Source organism: Balaenoptera borealis (assembly GCF_965194805.1).
Source record: "Balaenoptera borealis genome assembly, chromosome: 6".
Classification (NCBI taxonomy): domain Eukaryota; kingdom Metazoa; phylum Chordata; class Mammalia; order Artiodactyla; family Balaenopteridae; genus Balaenoptera; species Balaenoptera borealis.
The window spans coordinates 78,469,436-78,492,108 of NC_138863.1; the positions used below are offsets into that span (position 1 = coordinate 78,469,436).

Sequence of the window (22,673 nt, forward strand, 5' to 3'; positions counted from 1 at the left end):
GCTTATTCATCCAGTTCTTATTTTATTTTCAATTTTTTTTTTTTTTTTTTTGGAAGGACATATAGTTACTGTTGGTTCTGGGTATATACGAACAAAATTAAAACAGCCTGAAAAGTTACTGAACTTATCCTCACAGGGCTTGCAATTTACTCTGAACCACTATGTTTATACGTATCATATTTGTATTGTATTCTCCTAGCTGAGAGTCAAAACAGTATGTTAGGAGCATAGCTTTAGAGTCAGCAAAGTTTGATTTTCAGCTCCAGTACCTCCTAGAAATGTGTGTCCTCAGGCAAGTTCCTTTACACTTCTGGAATCCTGAGTTCCTCCTAGATGAAACAGGGGTGATCCCTACCTTTCAGGTGTCCTGAGTCACCTTTCGTGTTTACGGAAATGATTAAAGAAATGCACAATAAGTGACCTCTACTGTTCCTACTGCTGTCCGTGCATCCAACCCACATTTAACTTGAGGCCTGCCTTAAGATCCTCGCAAGAAACAAATTCAGTGATATGTATTAAAAGGCTTAACGTGATACTGAATGGAGTAAATCTAAGGCAAGAAGAAGGTAGTGTTCGCACCTATTTTCCGGTCACTGCTGGAGGTTTGAGAGCCAAATGGTTGGGATATCCTGACATCTGCACAGAGACTTTTCTTCTGTGGCTGCTCCTTTAGTCAAGCTCAAGAGGTTTTTAAACTTTAACACGCCTGAGAATTACTTTCTAGGGTTGTTCATCCAGAATTGTGCATACTGCACCTTTATGAGCAACTTAAGGGACTTCAGGGATAATTTTATCTAAACCAACTTTTATCTTATTCTTAACTTCTGATTCAAACCTCTATATAAAATTCTCATATGCCCCTTAAAATTAAAAAAAAAAAAAATTAAGGAAAGAAAGAAAAAGGGGAAAGATCTGAGCAACAAGCTAGTAGCAAGTTATAACAAAGAAATGTCTTTTCAACCAATGGCTTCAAGTAGATAAAATGGGCCATTCCAAGTACTGGATGCCTTCAGAGAGCCTTTACTTAGAAGGGCACTGCTACACTAATCAAATACTCCATTCCCCAACTGGATGTCTCATGGGTCCAGAACAGTGACAAGACTGCAATCTGCTAAAAAATCTTTTGAATTCAACAAGTGGCAGAGCTGTGACTACACAGAGCCACTTACAAGAAACAGCTCTGCTATGACAAAGGAAACAGACTCCTGCACCCCTGGTCCCGGCCTCCTCCAGGCTTCCCCGTAGGTGAAGTCTGAAGCCTTCGGGGCTGAGGACATCCCCCTTGCTGTTGCCTTCAGTTGCTCCGGGGTCCAAGGAATCCCATCCTGACCCAGCAGGGGAGAAACAAATCAAGCCCTGGTTACTCCTGCTTGAGGGCTCTTACCTGCCTGCTCCCCATCACTCAGATCTTAAATGAGAGCCATCACCTCACACTGTCCTATTTTATTCTCCTCACAGCACTTGCCAGCATTGGAAATCCAGGTCCATTTCATGTCTGGCTCCGCACCGCCCCCCCGACTCCCTCCCACCGCTGGAATGTAAGCTCCTTGAGGGCAGATGACTGGTGGGCCTCATGCAGCACCACATCCTCCAGGGCCCATGACATTGCCTGGCACACAGTAACTGCTAGATAAACATTCTGGACTGTTTGATTAAAGTATAAGCCCTTCTTAAGCAGTGACAAGTGAGTAAAACTGTACAATGCAGAATAAAAAGTGCAGTCTAGCAGTGATTGGGACCAAGCTGGCATCGCTCTACTTCCTATTCCAAGGAAGCTGTTTCTGAACACTCAAAATACACAAATGACACTTTCTCTCTGAACCCTCAGAGTTTGGTACATCTATCACTATATTGATGCAACACTCACAATGGATAGCCATTGTGTGAATGAATTTAGTCTAGAGGGTATATGAAGAACAAAGAACAAAAAGCCAACATTTAATGACATCTTATAACTAACTTGAAAGTATACACAGTGCAGAAGAAACAAGTGAGTTCTCTCATCAGACAGGCCTGGATTCAAATCCTGCCTCCATCCTTTGGGAGCAGCTACCTTACCGCTCTGAGCCCCACCGCCACATTTGGAAAAGGAAGATAGTATCTTCCTCCGAGGGTGGCCAAGAGCAAAGATAATGCTTATAAAGCACAGAAAACATAAACAGTGTCTTATTTGACACTGGAATGCCCCTGGAGTTTTAGTGACTGAGGACCTAGCATGGGCTCACCAAACCTCACCACCTCCTTCTGTAACTTCAAGCCACATACCTTCAGACCCTATGTGCCTCATTTATTAAGAACTCTTAGAATCACAAAAGATCATTTGCAAGCACTTTGCAAACAGCAAGGCACTAAAATGTCAAAATAAGGAATGCTGTTCACTGAAACCTGCCTCACTCCCAATAACAAAGGGACTATCGTGAAGGACGTTTTACTTTACGAAAGCCCCATGGTACAGTGCTACCGCTCACTCACTTGATGACAGGACATCATGACACACCAATCTGGCTTAGTGACAGTGAAAAACCACGCATTTCCTTTGGCCACTTCCACTGCCCTCTCCCTCTTCTCCTAATTCACCAGTTTTCCATAAGGAGTCAGGCAATAGCACGATTCCAACTTATTATCTCTGAATGCTTAGTGTTCTTGGGCACCTACTAAAGTCAAGTGATATGGGGAATACCAAGGTGAGTGACAAACTGCGACAAAGTGTCATTTCAACACAAAGGCAAGCTATGTGCAATTAACAGTCAGCCCAGAATGACCAGTTAGATAGGTTCTTGGAGCAGCTACTCAATTCCCGGGCCTGTTTCAGGGGGCACCATTCTCTGATCAAGTCATTAATTATCTGCTAAGACCCGTCCCTGGGCCAAGCACTGTGCTGGATAAGGAGAAGCTGCCAGGGCCTTTAAGGTGTGATCCTTACCTTCCAGGAGCCCACAGTGCAAACTGGCAAATAAAACAGGGACATAAACAGATGGCTGACAGTGTAATGAGTGACTACAAAGCAATACATAAAAGCATCCCCTTATTTTATACTCACACCTCCCACAAGGTGATATTTAATCCAGGGCCTCATGAGTAAGAGAAATAATTCATACTATAAAGAGATCAAAGAAGAGTCGTTTTTCCCACCTCCTCCAAGCTGATGTGGGTCTAAAAGGACACAAGAAAAAAGTGGGATTTCAGAAGAGCCTTGAAGGCTGGATATAAGTTCAATAAGCAGAGAAGCCAAGGGAGCACATCATATGTAAGAGAATCACGTAAGAAAAGGCATAGTGGAGGGAAGTACAAGCCTGCTCTGTGGACAGATATAAAGCAATCTCCACGTCGGGGCGTAGGAAGGAAACAGAAAAGAAGATGGGTCTGGCCAGACTGTGGACGGCTTCAATGAGAAAGTGGGTGGAGGGTAGGGGGGTGTACAGAAGTTACAGAGGAGACGATGGAAGGTAAACCATTAACAACAAACACAGCCAAAGAGCCTCTCAAACTGGATCGACATCTGCAGTAATGTAACAGGGCTTTGATGGGACAATGGAACCAGAAGATGAAATTTACAATCTTATACTTTTTAATATTTCAAAAGAATCATCAAGGTGACAAAACCTAAAGGCTGAAACTTAGGTGTAAAAGGGAATACACAAAACCTGTGCCCAGTGCCAAGCACTGAAACCCAAAAGGGCCAATGCTCATTGTCAACTGCGGAAATCCCTCCCCGCTTCACGCTTTATTCTAGGAACACAAATCAAAATATGTTCTTCTCACTATTATGAAAAACAGAGATACTCTACAAATACAAAAAAATACCATTAGGGTTATCAATGATGACGTAACTAAAAGCAGCAGTAAGCTGCTGTAATGTCAATATTTCCTAACGGTTAGGCCTCCTCGGACTGAGGAAATCTCTGGAAGGAAGTGGTGGAAACCTCACGGTTAGAATCATTTAGCCTCAGACCACAAGGCACAATCCTGTGGCCTATTTTCTTCCACGTAAGTCGGGCCACTTGGAAAGTAAGTGCAGGGGAGCAACTACAGCTGGGGAGGCAAGGAGCCAAGTGAACCCATGTTTGAAGAAAAACAGGGAGACTGAGATTCTGATTCCTGAACTCGGGGCTGGTTACAGCAGTGTGCTCAGGTTGTGACAGTCCATCAGGCTGTACACTTACGATACGGGCCCATTTCTGTTTGTATATTATTTGTCAGTTAAAACAACTTTAAGGATAATTAGGAGATATCATCCCAGAGAACAAAAAGAGGAATTTTTAAATTTCTCCATTATCGATAGAAAAATTAAGGGAACTTCTGACAATTATTGGTGAAACAAAATATAGATGTCTAATGTTAAAGAATTACTCCATTAAATGAAGACCACGACCTAGTAAGTTCACAGGTGATCTGAAGATTGCTAATCCAAATAAATGCTTTCCAAAAAGCCTATCCCTAGACTCAAAACTTTTAGAGCGAAAGGACACTGAAGAAGCTGAACACTGGCAGGCTGAATGGTTCCACAAACCCAGGAGGCCACACAGTTCTAAATGGTCTCTCCAGGTTTGCATCTAGATGGCCTGATTAGTTGGCAATAGCATCATGATTTTGTGTTAGGCCCGGGGAATCACCAATTCCAAGTTTATAGCATCCTAGTCCCAAGACATCTGGACTGAATTGGCTTCCTAGGTTCATCAGGCAGAAGTCCTTGGGGATAAAGAATCCTAATTAGTCAAGATTGTCACTAAAGAGGAAAAGCTTCCTTAGAAGGACCATAAGGCTAACCATATTGGGGACTGAGAGGGCCAGAACTCAAAGTGACCTACAAAGCTATTCACAGGATTCATCACCTTTCCATGTAGGTTCCCCAGCTTTCACAAATAAGACATTTAGTGGTACTGAATTCACAGAGCAATGTTGCCATGGTGCAGGTCCAATCATGTTCTATCCAACTTCTCATACTATTAGTTATCCTAAGGCTTCCTTCTATACACACACACACACACACACACACACACACACACACACACACAGATCACTGTTCACTGAAGGCAGATGAGATTATTTTCAATCTTTCTGCCACTGTAAAAGTCATCTTCTTAACCTTCCCCACCAAAGTAAAACTCCATTATTCTTTAATATTCCCATCTAAATCCATGCCTTCTTTTGCCCTGTCCCAATTACTAGAAAGTTTCATCTGCTCATAAACCAACTACCTACATTTCCTAGAAAGATTTATATTTCTAGATGAAAATGAGACAAGAATTGCTGCTATCCTCTCAGTTCAGAAAATCACATATGCTGTCCCTCTAACCCCAAACCACAAGTGTTAAAGATTATGAATAAGGGGAATGTCTATTTGCTTATAACTATTAAAGGAATAACCAGAGTCTTGCACTGAGAACAATCAGCTCATTCTTGACCTAGCAACCTATTTATCTTTCTATTCTCAAAGCTAATTGCTCATATAAGCATGCCAATTTGCCTTGATTATAGGATTCTTAATAAATGAATGTTGTTTACATTTCACAAGTGTATTTGAATTTCACTCCGGGAAGCCAAGCTTATCGAGTCTTTCTAAGTGGTAAAACCAGAGATCAAAGCAAAAGGCCTGCACTGAACCAACAAACAGTTAGGCTTGAGAATAGAGGCCTAAGCAAAAATACAAGTGATTTATTGATTGTTCTGCCCCAGAAGTACACTTCAGGGCCACTGATCACTCTTTAGCTATAATATATAGAACTTTCTCTGCAAATTTTCATTATGGTCATTTCTTAAATGCATAGTTAAATAAATCTAACATTCAACAGGCTTTGATCCATCTCTTCTGTATTTGTCATCTTGGTGCTTTTGGTTGGATCAAATGTCTTTAAGAGCTTTTTTTTTTTTTTTTTTTTTTTTTTTTTAACCCTTCTCAACTTTGCTTAATTTCTCTAAATTTGTGCTGTGGTTTTAACTCTTATGCTTGGTCTTTGGGGCAGGTAGGGAAAGGGGAAAAACTGCTCTAGCACATGGCTTCTCAATCATGGCTGCTCGCTCACATCTCCTAAGGAGCTTTAAAATATCCTGATGCCCAGGTCACACTCCAGACAAACTTATCAGAATCTCTGGGAGTGGGACCCAAACATCTGTTTTTGAGGGTTCCAGGTGATGCTGATATACAGCCCAGTTTGAGAAGCACCACTTTAGCCTGTCAATCCCTTCATCACCTACCTGAATAAAGTGCTCAGCCAAACTTCCACGGGAAAAAGAAAAACAAAAGAGAAGGCAGGTTCCTGAGCAAATCCTCAACTCAAGGCAGGACCTGAGATAGGTGACTGACCAGCACGGGGCAAGGGGCCAAAGTGTGAACGACTTGACACCTTTCCCAAAGCCAACAAGATTTTAGGATAAACCAGGCCAGGCGCACCATCTACCATATGGAAGTCAATCAAGGGAGATTACCCCTGGAGATAGCAAGGTGTAAACACCTCAAAGTTTTCAGCTTCTGTGGTGATGGATGCAGCAGCTTATCAATGCAACAAAGCTTCTTCAGCAAAGAACAAAAGTGGACTAAGGTTACATGTGAAATAAGAGTCACTGAACTCAGTTCCAGGCGGCACAAGAATGCTGAAGATGTGACCAGGGGAACAGCTTTGGTGTGCCCTAGAAACTATAAAAAGTTTGTGATAAGGGGCCAGACCATGAGCTCTGATGCCACTGGTCATGTTTCCTTGGTCAGTTTTTTAAGAGTGTGAAAAGAAAGTCCACTGCCATCTGTTTACAACATATACCACCATACCTCCAAGTAGGGAGTTAGCGTTTCCCAATTTAGGGATTCTGAGCCATCCTGGTCCACATTTGTGGGCCTCGGTTGAATCACAGTTCATGAAACAGCTCTCTGACCTACCAGCTCTTCCCTAGACATCCCTTCCAAATTGTATCCACCAGAAACTGCACAGTCCTTGGTGTTGTGTTGAAAGAACGGGGTTGGGGGGAGGCGGTAAGGGGTGTTGGAGAAGAGGATGCAGTGACTGGAGAGGGAAGATCACCCTGCAGTCTGAGCAGACACCGTCTTAAAGGGAAGACAAGAGATGAGTTACCTCTGCCTGCAGCGTTCAAGTAGGTGAGAACCAAGAAGGTGCATGAGCCTGTCTACAGAAACCAGGTCCCCCAAAGTCTACAGATATACTTCCTGCAATGGAGGAAGGTAGGAAAGGTCCCCCCACTGTACAGTGGAAGAGCCACTCTACAAGAGCGGGTCCACCAAGCAGCGGCACAGCTGGGAACCCACCCTCCCTTCTAAGCAATTCCAGTCTGTTCTTTTATAGGGATTCACTGCCTTGTTTCTAAGAGCAGCCCAAGTACCAGTGCTCTCTTGCAATGGAGAGAGTGTCTTCTGGAATCAGTGCCTCTTTAATTAGCCACTTTTTTTTAATATTACTTGCTCAGATACAAGGGCCAGGGAGCCCACTTCACCTTGTCCTTATTCCCCAAGCCCTAAGGATGAAAAGAAGAGCATAGTTCATGAAGACCAAGCCCTTCAGGCAACAGTTTTTGTAAAGTCGAATAAATTTCCAGAACAAGCATGAGCCTACACTACTTTTTCTCTTCCTTGAGCCCAGGAGGAGCCTCCAAGGAGACCCTTCCCCATTCTCAGGCGCTATAACTCTTTTTCCAAAACCCGCATGTGGCAGACTCACCTCAAGAAAGGCACCGTGCAAGCCATGAACTTGCTGGATCCTGGGCTTAGAAAGACCTTCCAATTATCAGCATTTTTCATACAACTTCTGTCTAAGCAACTCTAATGGAAAGCTCAGTCTCCATTTTTTGACAACTCTAAATATTAGAACACTTTTTCCTTATGCTTTATGTGACTTTCAGTCACTGACGCTGGAAATTCTACTCTCTAGATCAGACAGATACAGCTACACACTTCTTTACACAAAACATCTTCAAGATGAGAAGTTGGCTAATGGCTCACAATATATCACGTTCCAGAAGTTTTACACTTCCAAGTGCTATGATTTCAAAAATCTCATGACTATTATCCTAACAGTTCTGTCAAACTGTATTCCCATTTACAGAGGAAGAAAACCGAGGGTCACAGGAAAGAGTTGCCCAAGTTGATGCAGATTATGATTCTAGAAACTAGGTCTCCCGCTCCTGGAGTCAATGCTGTTTGCTAAATGAAAGGTCACAGGTGAAAGTAATTCTTATCACTTAAGGGCATGCATACCTTCCCTCCCCCGCATCTCATCTGTTTACACGGCTGCCTGTCTCTCAATGGAGCCAATCATTTGCAATTCAGAGAATAGCCTTTGATCAACTTCTATCCTAAATACCCAAATATATCTTCACACTTTTTATTGGTATTATTAGGGGGGTAATGCACCCTGATAATGATGAAAGGCACCGTCCTAAGCATATATTCCCACTCTGGAGAGTAAAACAACTCAGGGGTTACTGCCTAGATGAGACTGTAACAGCCCAAAGCGCAACACTCCATCCATCCCCCTTCTCCATCTCCCTTCCCCCTCAACTAGAGACAAGTGAGAAAACAAATCAGCGCGCACCTGATGACGGCCTAACTACACACCTACCCATCCAACTGCTCAGCAGACTTCATGGCAAAGGCTCTCCTTGGAAATGGTTGAAAGGGAACAACACCTTGCAGAAGGAAATAGATTTAAATGTGAAAACTTGACCTTCCTCGTCCTTTTCACAAGTAATTACATTTGGAGCTTGTGCACTATACTGACGGGTTGTCTCTCCCCTCTGATGTGGAAAACCTGGACTTCCCAACCAAGGTAGTTCACGATTGCCTTGAAAGGAAAAACTGAAGAGTACACTTTTGGACCAAATCAATATTTAACTCCATGCCTGAAAATAGAACAGCACAGTGAAGATGCCAAAACGGATGTCATCTAAAGAGAAACATCAAGTACAGTGCACTTGGGTCGCTTCGAAGAAATTTCTGCCAGCTTTATAGTTTGAAACTTGCACTTACCAGATTTAGAATTTTTTTTTTAAACAGCTTTATTGCTAGTTCCAGACCTTTTTTTTTTTTTCTTTCAGTCTTTCTTTCCAGTTCTAAGCCTAAGGAAGCATAATATAATGGGGGCGGGTGGGGGGTAGGGGAGGAGATCTCCAAATCTGGTTAAAAACCCTAGACTGGTTATCTAATAACTGCATGGCCTCAGGCGACTTAGGGAATCTTTATTTCCTCATCTATAATGTTACAGATAGCTGGAGTTACTGTGAGGATTAAATGAGAACATGGAAGCATAAGGCATACTCATAGTAGATGCTCAGAAAATGTTCCCACTTTTTCCTAAGTACAGTGACTACATTCAACCTCAGGGCAAGAAAAAAAACTGAAAACTGACTCAAATTAATCAAACACCAAAGTAGTTCCCGGTGTTAAACATAAGATACTACGGCCCTAAACCATCACTTCCTAGTCTTTTTTAATCTGTTTGCAGAGCATCCTGACATCTGCTATCACACAGAAATGGCAGCCAGGATGGGGGGCTTACAATTATCTTTTCCTCTGAAACTCACAAAGGATCCTTAGGACAGCTCCTCGACAATGGGATTGAGGGGCTTACATTTTAAATTGTAAAAAGTGACTGCAAGCCAAAAATTAGTGAACAATATACAGAGCATCTAACGTCCAAAGAGGTATTCTTGGACAAAGACCATCAATTGTTCACCACACCCAAAATCACCTTCATAGCATGATCTTTAAGAATAAAGGACATGGGAGTATTTGTGTGTGTGTGTATTCCCAACAATTAGACAATATTTAACAAATACAATGGAGAGCCACTTAGATAATTATAAATGTGTGGGACCCAAAAAACACGGACAAATATTACTTGTAAAATACACAAATATATACACCTCAAAGGAACAAAGATTGAAGCAGATGACTGAATTTATAATTTATGAAACACTTCCATGGAAGAGTGTAACAGAAACATCCTACACACACAAAGGCATATCACCTTATAGCTCTGATAGGCAGGTCCAAGGATGCAAATAGTTAAGTGTATACAAGGAGTCAATAATCTTTTCCCTTAAATATAAGTTTTATAGTTACTATTGTAATGATGCTGAAGACAAGTTCAGGGAGGGAGAAGACTCCTCAGGAGAATGAAACTCCTAAGATTTGGATCCAATTTTTACTAGTCATTAATTACAGGAAGTTCAGTAACTCAAATCTCTACTCAAAAATCTCATTTTCTTTCCTATTTAAAAAAAACCTGTTTTTAAAGTCTATCCCCCTCCACTGATCTTTTTTTTTTTAATTATTTATTTTATTTATGTATTTTGGGCTGCATTGGATCTTCATTGCTGCACGCGGGCTTTATTCAGCAATCTTTTACTCTCTCATCTTTCCATTCATGCCCACTAATTTTTTAGATACATACGGTTTAACTCACGTGGACCGATGGGAGTGGTGGGGGACAGTCATTGAGTAGGTTTCATCTCTTAAGATTTTCCAGAAATAGATGGATTTCTGTCATTTAAAGTTTTATTTACTCTTCCCCAATGCTTTAAATAATCTAGAGCTTGGTGAGGTGAGAGGAATTGTTTTCCATGCCTGAAATGGCCCAATTATTGATGTAAGCCATATTTACAATGTGCTTGTATACTTTCCTGTACAGTATTACTATCCTGTTTTCCTCCCCAAACACTTATATGATCTTTATCATATAGGAAATAAAACTAGTATCAATAATGCCCACAGGATTCCCATTGTCTCAGGGCAGAGAATTCCTCCATATATATATACTTTAAACGTTACCACCTATAATCTGTCCTTCAAGCTTGATCTTCAGAGTTAAATGGTTTGATCTATTTCTTAAGCAATTCATGAAGAAAAGCACAGTTGAGAGCATCACATGTACAGCTTTAGAAAAAAACTGACCACAAGAAAAGTCACCATAACTCTGTACTTCTATCAGCCCATAAAGATGATTCCTTTTAACTCCTCCTACAGCTTACTCCAAAGAGCAGCTGGAGCTGACTAGGGAGTGTTACATGAAACACCAAGTCAATCGTCCAAGTGCATCCCTAGCAAGAGGGCCCCCAAGCTGAGACTTTCCCAAAAGCTTTGTTTTAATCCAAAAAAGGTCAGCCTGGTATTTTTTGGTTTTGTTGTTTGTTTGTTTGTTTTGAAAGGCTTAAAATATTGTAAGTAATTAAGAAAGGAACCGCACCCAGTACTTCTGTGTGACACAGTAGAGTAAAAGTAGCCACACGACCAACCACTGCCCCAAAGACCTTGTGATATAGAATCACGAATTTCTACGTACTGAATTTGTGACTTCTAGACTTAATAGTAACACAAACCCACCATGTTAATGATGGGACTTTTTTTCCTAACGAGTAATTCATACCATGTGTCATTAATCAGCAGGGTAACTGAAAGCTCATGCAAAACATGCTATCCCAGTTGAGAATTTAATTGCATTATTGTTATTATCTGGTTTTCCTGTGTCACTGGCCCTCCCACTTCAAGTGTATACACACACACACACACACACACACCAGCACAGCATGGATTGGAAACACAGAAAACCCAGAGCTAGGAGGTAAGAACTAAGTTGTAAGTTGTCTGGTAGGAAGAGGATTTTGAATTAAAAAGGTTTGTCCCTGTAAAGACAGGTCAAGTACGCACCCAGGCTGCCTTGAGAAGTAATTAAGCCTATGCTGTTTCATTTCAGAGTGTCTCATTCTCCACAACAGTGGGAGCAGCTGCGGGAGATCACAGACCATGCAAAGCAAGACAGGCAGCCTCATCTATCTCCCGACTGCCACACCAGAGTTTCCAGGTGGTGTGAAAAAGCTTGTGGCCTCTTCTTCCACAGAGCACAAAGCGAATCTGCCATCCAGAACCCCCATATCAAACCAGCCCCTTTTAAAGGCCTGAGGAAAGGCAATTTAAACGTCCCAGTGTTCAGACTCTGGTCGATTCCCAAAGTTGTCAGGTTACATGCCCAAAACCTGCACACAGATGCAAAATTCGACTGACTTCAGCACAAGTTTCTCTTGCTGCCTAGCACTGTAGAATGTAGAGATTACTAGCTAGGAAGAGGCTACAAGTGTAAGTATTAGGAACGCTTCCAGTCTCGCCTGTTTCCCTCCCAACACCCCTTCAAAGAGGCTAGGACACTAAAAATCGAAGTCTAGGGACCAACTGCAGTACAGACTCTGGCTGGGTCGAGGGGGGGAGGCCGCCACACCCTCCTGAGCTCACAGCACTGACAGGCTCTGGCTGGGAAGGGCCCAGAAACTTAGTCCCAGCAGGAAAGGGAGAAAGAAGGGAGTCTTCAATGTCTCAGATTTGCGAAGCTGGAAAGCTAGGAGAAGCGGATTTCGGGAGGGAGTCAGAGACTTGGCTGGGTGTGCTGGGGGAGGGGAGGGGTCGCCCCTGGAGTCAGGACAGCTCGCAACACGTCCCCGCAAAACTGCACATTTTTGTGGTTTTAACATTTAAGACCAAAAGGAACGCGCCGAGACGAAGCTTCTCTCTCGCCTGATGTTCCCCTCCTCGCTTAGGGACGAGGGTGCCGCACCGCCGCGCGCGGGTTTCCTTCTCTTTCCCTTTTGGGGGAGCTCCCCTCGGCCAAGCCGCGACGTCCGCCTCCAAGTTCGCCTTCCCGCACAGCGCGGCACCTCTGGCCGGCCACATGCGCCCATCTGCCCCGCACCCCGCAGGACCCGGGCTGGGCGCCCGCTGGACGCCCTCGAGGACTCGGGGTTTGCGCGAATTTTTTTTTCTTAAACAAAAAGCCTCAGCGGCTCCCCGCCCCCTCCTCCCCGGCCCGCGCCACCTTCCCTTCACGCCCACGCCACACCTCCCGGGCACACGCGCTGCGAGGTGCCTCTCCCGCCAGACAATGGGTTCGGGGCCGACCGGCCAGGCAGCCAACCCCGAGCCCCCGGCCCCATCCCGGGACGCCGAGAAGGCTGAGCGCGGGGGGCTCGGAGGAGGGCGGAGAGGAGGCGGGGGAGGCCACAATGGGCGAGGTGGGAGCCTCCCCCTTGGGACAGGAGGCTCGCTCCCGGCGCCGGGAGAAGGGGAGGGGGCGGGGGTCAGCTGCACCGCCTGGTCGGGGCCCCGGGGCCCTGCTCCCGGCCGCCGCCGCGCACTCACCAGCACGATGGCAAATCGCTCCTCCAGTTCACCTGGCTCGGGCATCGGCAGCTTCAAAGGCACGTTGTGCGCCCTGAAATCGGTCTGCTGCGAATCCATGCTCCCGGCGTTGCCCATGTTGGCTGCACACCGGGGCCGGGGGCTGCTCCGGGCCCCTTGCGTCCGCGTCGGAAATCAGAACAGCTCCCGGCGGCCGGCTCCCCCAGCTGGCGCGACCTGCCCGGCTCCCCGCCCTCCGCTGCGCCCCGGCGAGTGTGCAGCGCGCGCCGCTCTCTAGCAGCGCTCCGAGCCAAGCCGCCCCCCGGCCTCCCTCATGCTCCCCGCCGCCCCAGCGCCGCCCCGGCCTCCTTTCCTCGGGAGGGGTCGTCAGGGCGCCGGGCGCCTATCTGCATGTTGCTGCGCTGGCACGCCTCCCCCTGCCAGTAATAGCGGCCAGCGGGCGCGTGGGTGCTCCGACTCAGTCTTTCGCCTGGACCGTGGCCGCCGCTGACACTTCCAGCTCAACGCCGGCGAAGACGACGCTCGCTCCGCCAGCACCTCGAGCAGACAAACGCAGCTCCGCGCTCCCGACACAATGCCCCCTCTCGCCCGGCCCCCGCCCCCGTCCCCGCCCGGGCTCCGCCCATTCGCCCCGTGGACTGCCGGGACCAGTAGTTTCTGCCCAAAGTGTCCGCACTCAGAAACCACCCCGCTCTGGAGGGTCAGGCGGGGTTAGGGCCGCTTGCAGCAAAGACAATCTGTGCACTTCTGGAAAGAGTTTATGTCACTTTTGACCCCCCTCTCCCACTGCAACAGAAGAAATAACTACCTCGTCTACATCGATTCTGACGCTTAGTAGACACATTTGGCAAGTGAATGAATGAGCCAATCAGTCAATGATTGAATGCACGCATTCTGATTTAAATTTCAGGAGCTGTTCAATAGGATCTAGTTCAACAGGAGACCTCAAGGGTATTGGCAACGTCCTGTCATAAACTGGGATGTGGGTCCATGGGTGCTTGTTTTAGCATTGTTCTTTATTCAGTATGTATGTTATGTATTCTTTTGTGCGACTGAAATGTTTTATAAACAAATGTATATTTTTATGGATATTTATAAATATCCACTATGGATATATGCAAAAATATCCTGGTCAGACCCCAGGATTTGGATGAGAAGAATTCAAAACAAACACCTGTCAAACAGCTATTATGTGTGGGTTACTGTGTTCCTTCACCAGAGAAAGAAAGAAGAGTGCTCCTGCTCCGGAATACTTTCCAATCTAGTGAAGGAGAAAATTTACACAAATAACCGTATTTTGTGTGAGATAAAAATAAGAACAGAGTGTTTGCGAAGACTTTGAAGATGGTCTTTGGCTATAGCTATCTTATTCCTCTATAGCACTCTTGTTCCAGGTGTTTTACAGAGAAGATTGGGCCCAACCTTGTTCTCCAGGATGCTCTTCAGATTATAACTATCCATTCTGAAGCAGTGGAAATAGAAACACCCTTATAAACGACTTTAGCCAGCTGCTCACTTTGTAGATTTCAAGGGCATCCACCTGGTTTACTTGTGGCTAAACTCCTGCAATTAGTCCTTTCTTAGTTTAAAGCAGTGTTTCTTAATCCTGTTTTGTATATCAGATTCATGTGGGGAGCTTGTTGTTAAAACTGCAGGCATCATGGGCCCTGACTATTATCAGAATTTCCCTAAGCTAAGAGCTGGGGCCTGGGCAGATGTATTTTTAACAAGCTCAGCAGGTACTTCTGATATGAAACTAGGGTTGTTACCCTTTTGTTAAAAAGCAATTGCTTCCGGATAAGATAACACACCAAGGCTCAAGCGTGAAGGACCACGTTTTATTCAGCTTTATAAACCCCAAGATGACTTGAGCATAGCAGATGTTCAATGACTGTTGAATTTTTACCAAAAGCCTATGGAGCAGATACACACAAATACATCATGTGTATGTACGGTCTCTTAAGCAAATCACCTATAGTTTTTTTTAAATAAATTTATTTTTTATTTTTTATTATTGGCTACGTTGGGTCTTCGTTGCTGCACGCAGGCTTTCTCTAGTTGCAGCGAGTAGGCTTCTCATTGCGGTGGCTTCTCTTGTTGCAGAGCACGGGCTCTAGGTGCTCGGGCTTCAGTAGTTGTGGCACGCGGGCTCCAGAGCACATGCTCAGTATTTGTGGCGCACAGGCTTAATTGCTCTGCAGCATGTGGGATCTTCCTGGACCAGGGCTCAAACCCGTGTCTCCTGAACTGGCAGGTGGATTCTTTTTTTTTTTTTAACATCTTGATTGGAGTATAATTGCTTTACAATGTTGTGTTAAGTTCTGCTTTATAACAAAGTGAATCAGCTATACATACACATATATCCCCATATCCCCTCCCTCTTGCATCTCCCTCCCACCCTCCCTATCCCACCCCTCTAGGTGGTCACAAAGTACCGAGCTGATCTCCCTGTGTTATGTGGCTGCTTCCCACTAGCTATCTATTTTACATTTGGTAGTATATATTAATCCATGCCACTCTCTCACTTCGTCCGAGCTTACCCTTCCCCCTTCCTGTGTCCTCAAGTCCATTCTCTATGTCTGCGTCTTTATTCTGGCCCTGACCCTAGGTTCTTCAGAAACTTTTTTTTTTTCTGGATTCCATATATATGTGTTAGCATACGGTATTTGTTTTTCTCTTTCTGACTTACTTCACTCTGTATGACTGACTCTAAGTCCATCCACCTCACTACAAATAACTCAATTTCGTTTCTTTTTATGGCTGAGTAATATTCCATTGTATATATGTGCCACATCTTCTTTATCCATTCATCTGTCGATGGACACTTAGGTTGCTTCCATGTTCTGGCTATTGTAAATAGAGCTGCAATGAACATTGTGGTACATGACTCTTTTTGAATTATGGTTTTCTCAGGGTATATGCCCAGTAGTGGGATTGCTGGGTCGTATGGTAGTTCTATTTGTGGTTTTTTAAGGAACCTCCATACTGTTCTCCATAGTGGCTGTATCAATTTACATTCCCACCAACAGTGCAAGAGGGTTCCCTTTTCTCCACACCCTCTCCAGCATTTATTGTTTGTAGCGTTTTTGATGATGGCCATTCTGACTGGTATGAGGTGATACCTCATTGTAGTTTTGATTTGCATTTCTCTAATGATTAGTAATGTTGAGCATCCTTTCATTTGTTTGTTGGCAATCTGTATGTCTTCTTCAGAGAAATGGCTATTTAGGTCTTCTGCCCATTTTTGGATTGGGTTGTTTGTTATTTTGATATTGAGCTGCATGAGTTGCTTGTATATTTTGGAGATTAATCCTTTGTCAGTTGCTTCGTTTGCAAATATTTTCTCCCAGTCTGAGGGCTGTCTTTTCGTCTTGTTTATGGTTGCCTTTGCTGTGCAAAAGCTTTTAAGTTTCATTAGGTCCCATTTGTTTATTTTTGTTTTTATTTCCATTTCTCTAGGAGGTGGGTCAAAAAGGACCTTGCTGTGATTCATATCATAGATTGTTCCCCCTATGTTTTCCTCTAAGAGTTTTATAGTGTCTGGCCTTACATTTAGGTCTTTAATCCATTTTGAGTTTATTTTTGTGTATGGTGTTAGGGAGTGTTCTAATTCCATTCTTTTACATGTAGCTGTCCAGTTTTCCCAGTACCACTTATTGAAGAGGCTGTCTTTTCTCCATTGTATATTCTTGCCTCCTTTATCAAAGATAAGGTGACCATAGGTGCATGGGTTTATCTCTGGGCTTTCTATCCTGTTCCATTGATCTATATATTTATTTTTGTGCCAGTAACGTACTGTCTTGACTACTGTAGCTTTGTAGTATAGTCTGAAGTCAGGGAGCCTGATTCCTCCAGCTCCATTTTTCTTTCTCAGGATTGCTTTGGCTATTTGGGGTCTTTTGTGTTTCCACACAAATTGTGAAATTTTTTGTTCTAGTTCTGTGAAAAATGCCATTGGTAGTTTGATAGGGATTGCATGGAATCTGTAGATTGCTTTGGGTAGTAGAGTCATTTTCACAAGGTTGATGCTTCCAGTCCAAGAACATGGTATATCTCTCCATCTGTTTGTGTCATCTTTTATTTCTTTCATCAGTATCTTATAGTTTTCTGCATACAGGCCTTTTGTCTCCTTAGGTAGGTTTATTCCTAGGTATTTTATTCTTTTTGTTGCAGTGGTAAATGGGGGTGTTTCCTTAATTTCTCTTTCAGATTTTTCATCATTAGTGTATAGGAATGCAAGAGATTTCTGTGCATTAATTTTGTATTGGCAGGAGGATTCTTAACCACTCTGCCACCAGGGAAGCCCATCCTTTAGGTTTTTTGTTTGTTTTTTTTGTTTGTTTTTTTAAGGAAGGGAGCAAGTATAAATACATTCAACTTTAAATCTGAATAAATGCAATCTGTATTTCTAAAATTACACTATATCAAAGTTAATAGTAAATGTGTTACTGATCAAAGAAAGAAAAACAGGGATACACACACACACATACACAGGCACACACACACCCCAACTAGCGAAAAAAGAAAACTAGAACTAGAAAGAAAAGCAGTTAGTTCAGACTAACTAACTAGAAAGAAAAGCAGTTAGTTCAGACCAAGTGAGACATTTCTGACCCACAAATGTATTTATTTTCTTTGTAATCTCTAGACATACACTTTGAGTCTGATTGACTCACAAAATCAGCACACCCAGGGGGTTGCCCCTATGGATGGAAAAGCTAGAATTCTTTTCTGCAGTTGAGAAATCCTTTTTCATTACATTTATGGCTCCATCCAGCCATATTTCTGCCAGTAACCAGGACCTTGTTCCTCCCCTTAAGTCTTATCACATCTAGTCTCTCTCATAATCTCACCCTTTGAGAGGAGCCAGGACAATGTATGCCAATCTATGAACCAAAGAACCTGCCTGCCATTTCAAGGTTTAGAGTCTCTAATATTTGGTTATTATTTATAACTGTTGTTAAGTGCAAAAATAAATAAAACACTCATATTATACAATTTCTCTAGGAATTTCTACCAAAGTCTCAGGAAAATGTTTGTTTGGAGGAGAGTGTGGAGAGAGAAGACATTTTTATTCCTTTAATTGAAGACCTCCTCATCCCTCCCCACAAAATTAAAATCAGGCAATCATTTTTAAATATGTATTTCACTTTCTGATCACTAATACATATGATTTGCTATTTTGCAATGTTGCAAAATGTTGACAAAAAAATGTCTGTTGAAACTATCCATGCATCGCCCATGGAAAATGAAATATTAGAACTTTATCTTCCCTGTGCCAGGCATTTGCAAGCTATACCAGGGGTAGCTTGATCAGGAATTCCCCCATAATGGTGTAATTGCTTTCAAAGAAGATTTTCCATCATTCACAACAAATGCTCCTACAAGATCAGCTGAGTTTCACTGATATCTCCTCAGGTTTTAAATGTAAGGTCATGCTCTGTAGCTAAGTTCAGTTAGCTTCTTTAAAAGCCACTGGTGTTACCCTAAGAAGATCCTCCTTATGTGTATAATTATATAGAAATGAGATAAATGCCATGTGATGAACTAAACCATCAATAGCCCTGAATCAAAATTGCATAGTAGTAGTTGGGATTTTAGAAGGATTGCTTCATGTCAATTTACATCCATACAAGTCCTGCAAGATTCACATACCCATCCATATTTGTTTTTTAAATATTTATTGAGCACTTACCATGGGCCAGACACTGCTGTTGATTTTAAACAAAATTTAAAATTTGGTTTATCCAATTTCTGCTTCATACAAACTTCCTCAAACGGTTAACTTACAAAGATACACCTTCACTCTTCCTTCTCCTCCTGAATCAGTTAAGACTGAATATTTTTGCCACCAAATAAAAGAGAACCCAAGGGATAATTGCTTAAAAAATATGTCTTTCTCATAAAACAAGAAATCTGGAGAAAGGTGGATTCTAGTGTTGTTCAGCAACTCTGTAAGGCTAGGACCAGTATCTGTGAGATAGCTTGGTCTTTCCCACATAGTACTTACAAAATAGCTAACAGAGTGCCATAAATCAAGTCTGTATTCAGGGCAAAAAGGAGGGGGGAAGAGGCAATGTCAGTTAAGTCTGCTCCTTTTATCAGGAAGTCAAAGGTTTACCCAGAAGTACCACTAGCAGACTGTCCAGTTTTCCTCATTCTGCAGATCTGAGTTACATAGCCATTCCCAGCTACAGGGAGAACTGGGAGAGTGTGATAAAACCTGCGCCTGGACACATTTCCTCACCTGGACAGAATCAAGATTCTGATAGCAAGAAGGGGAAGGGAAAAGACATGGGTAAACATTGGGCAGACAACATCTTCTAACCCTCCCCCACATATTTTGCATCTTTGAATATTACTTTACATTTGCCTACGGCTTCAGATTTTACAAAATACTTTTACTTACTTTATCTTATTTTATCCTGTCAGTACAACAACGAGAAATTTAAGGCTCAACGAAGTGATTTTTTTCTAGTTTATACAATAAGTCATAGAATTAGAACTTAGGTATTTTGATTCCCAAACCAGTATCCTTCACTGTCTTTTTAAAAGAATAGATCTCTGAAATTATCATTTAGAGGTAGAAACATAATGAAACCTATGCTTCTGATCAAGATAGAGTAATAGACACCAGAGTTATCTTCACATTTGAAACTAATAAAAAACTGGACAAAATAATATGAAACAATGGCCCTCAGACATTGACCATCAGACAATGAAGAACACTGATCTCTAGAGACGGGAAATAAATGAAGTGAATGAATAAATGAAGTGAATAAATGAGGGGAATTACCCCAACTTACTGCCTGGAGAAAGTTTCCAGGCCACGGTGCAAAAAGGGGGAAGCCAGACTGAGCCTGATGGAGTCCCTGCCTTGAGAAGGCAGAGCTAGGAGTCCAGTGACCCCAAGGAGGCTAGTATTCTCAGGACAGAGTTCTGGAAAAAGAGAGATGCAGGAAGAGAGAACTGCAGAGGTCTGTGGAAGTTCCCATTCCAAATTTTAGTTGAGTACTGATTAGTAAGTGCATGTGAGGAAAAAACCCAAGGCTGGTCATTTTATAATAATAAGTGAATGAATTGATCAAGAGAACATAACACCCCCAAAACAGTGCTTCAAAATACATGAACTCCAAGGACAAATACACAAATCCACAGTTATAGTTGAAGAGCTCAACACTTCTCTCTTAATATTTGTTAGAACAAGTAGACAGAAAATCAGTAAAGATGCAGAAAACTTCAAAAACACTATCAACAACTTGATGTAATTGATATTTATAGATCACCTCACCCAACTACAGCAGAATACATAACTTTTCAAGTGTACAAGCAACATTTACCAAGATTAACCATATTCTCAACAAATTTTAAAAGATTCCAATATTACAAAGTATATTTGCTTACCAAAATGGAATTAAATTAGGAATCAAGGACACAAAGATATCGGGAAAATACTCAAATATTTGGAAACTACATAACACACTTCTAAAAAAACATGATCAATTTTTTAAAATTAAAGAAAATTTGTGGGTGCAGGTAAAGCAGTATTTAGATAGAAATTTAGAACACTAAATGCCTATATTAGAAAAGAATAAAGGGCTCAAATCAATGTCCTCAGTTTCCACCTTAAGAAACCAGAAAAAAGAAACAACTGAAAACCAAACTAAGCAGAAAAAAGGAAAAACAAAGATGAGAGCAGAAATCAATGAAATAGCAAACAGGAAAATAATAGGAAAATTGATGAAACCAAAAGCTAGTTCTTGAGAAGATCAGTAAAATTGATAAACCTCTAGTCAGAGTCATCAGGAAAAAAAGACACAAATAACCAATATCACAAATGACAGAATGAACATCACTCTACATTTTACACATATTGAAAAGGATAATCAGGGAATGTTTTGAATTTTATGTCAACAAGTTCTATAATGTAGGTGAAATGGACACACACATCCCTTGAAAGATATAAACTACCAAAGCTGATTCAAGATGAAGTAGATAACCTGAATAGTCATATACTTATGAAGGAAATTGAATCTGTATTTAAAATCTTCCCGCAAAGAAAACTACAGACCCAGATAGCTTCACTGGGAATTTTACCAATCACTTAAGGTAGAGAGAGTACCAATTCTACCCAAACTATTCCAGAAAATCGAAAATGGGTGAATATTTCCTGACTCATTCTGAAGGCAAACATTACCCTGATACCAAAACCAGCCATTATGACATTACGAGAAAAAAAAAAAAAAAAAAAAAAAGCCAACATCTCTCATGAACATAGATGCAAAAATTCTTAAATTTTAGCAAATAGAATCCAATAGCATATAACAAGGATAATACATCATGAGAAAGTGAGATTTATCCCAGAAATGTAAGGTTGTTTCAGCATTCAAAATTCAATCAATGTAATTCACCATATCAGCAGACTAAAAAAGAAAAACACATGATCATCTCAACAGATGATAAATAATCATTTGACAAAAATCCAACATCCCTTCCTGATAAAAACCCTCAGCTTCTAGAAATAGAAAAAAAAAAAAAAAAACTTCCTTAACTTGATAAAAGACATTGACAAAAAACCTACTGCCAATATCACACTTAATGGTAACAGATGAAATGCTTTCTCCCTAAAATCAGTACTAAAGCAAGAATATCTTTTTTCACCATTTTAATTCAACAATATGTGGGAGAGTCTAGCCAGTGTAATAAGGTAGAATACAAACAACCAAAAAGGCATCCTGTTTGAAAAAGAAGTAAATTGTCTTTATTCACAAATGACAAGATCTTCTATGTAGAAACTCTTACAGAATCTAGAAAGTAGTTAGCAGAACTAATATGTGAGTTTAGCAAGGTTTTAGGATACAAGATTGATATACAAAATTAAAATATATTACTATGTAGTAGAGATAAGCTTTCAAAAATTTAAATTTAAAATACCATTTAAAATAACATAAAAAACATAAAATATAAAAATATAAAATTTTTCCTTTTCCCAGGGATAAACCTGGCAAAAGATGTGCAAGGCCTGTACACTGAAAACTACAGTATACTGTGTACATGGGTCAGAAGACTCAATATTTGTAAGATGCAATTCTCCCCAAATGGATCTATAGATTTCATGTATTCAAAAACAAAATCCCAGCAGACTTTTTTGTAGAAATTGACAAGCCACTTCTAAGATTAGTGTGGAAATATAAAGGACCTTGGATAGCCAGGACAACTTTGAAAAGCAACAAAATGGGAGGACTAACTCTACCTGATTTCAAGACTTATTACAAAGCTACAGAAATCAAGGGAGCATGATCCTGGCATCAAGATAGGCAGACACATCAATGGAATAGAATGGAAAGTCCAGAAAAAGGCCCACACGTATATGGACAACAGATTTTTGACCAAGTACAATGGCAATTCGGTGGAGAAATGATAGTCTTTTCAACAAATGGTTGAAATAGTGATTGTGGAGGAATTCAATATCCATATGTGAAAAATGAACTTCAGTACATACCCTACACCAGGTTCAAAACAACTCAAAATGGGTCAGAGACCT

At 41.9% G+C, this 22,673-nt stretch overlaps 1 protein-coding gene across 4 annotated transcripts in view; it reads right to left on the reverse strand.

Annotated features, from left to right (window-relative positions):
- The window catches only part of FMNL2 (formin like 2), a 310,152-nt gene extending 296,473 nt beyond the window's left edge, over positions 1-13,679 (reverse strand). For 2 of the 4 annotated variants that reach the window (XM_082395722.1, XM_082395721.1), the window contains exon 1: positions 13,130-13,679. In XM_082395722.1, coding sequence (XP_082251848.1) covers positions 13,130-13,246 — 117 coding nt within the window. In that variant the 5' untranslated portion in view covers positions 13,247-13,679. The remainder of the gene's footprint in view (positions 1-13,129) is intronic. The other 2 variants (XM_082395719.1, XM_082395720.1) reach the window with 1 other exon arrangement.
- Between the last annotated feature and the right edge of the window lie 8,994 nt (positions 13,680-22,673).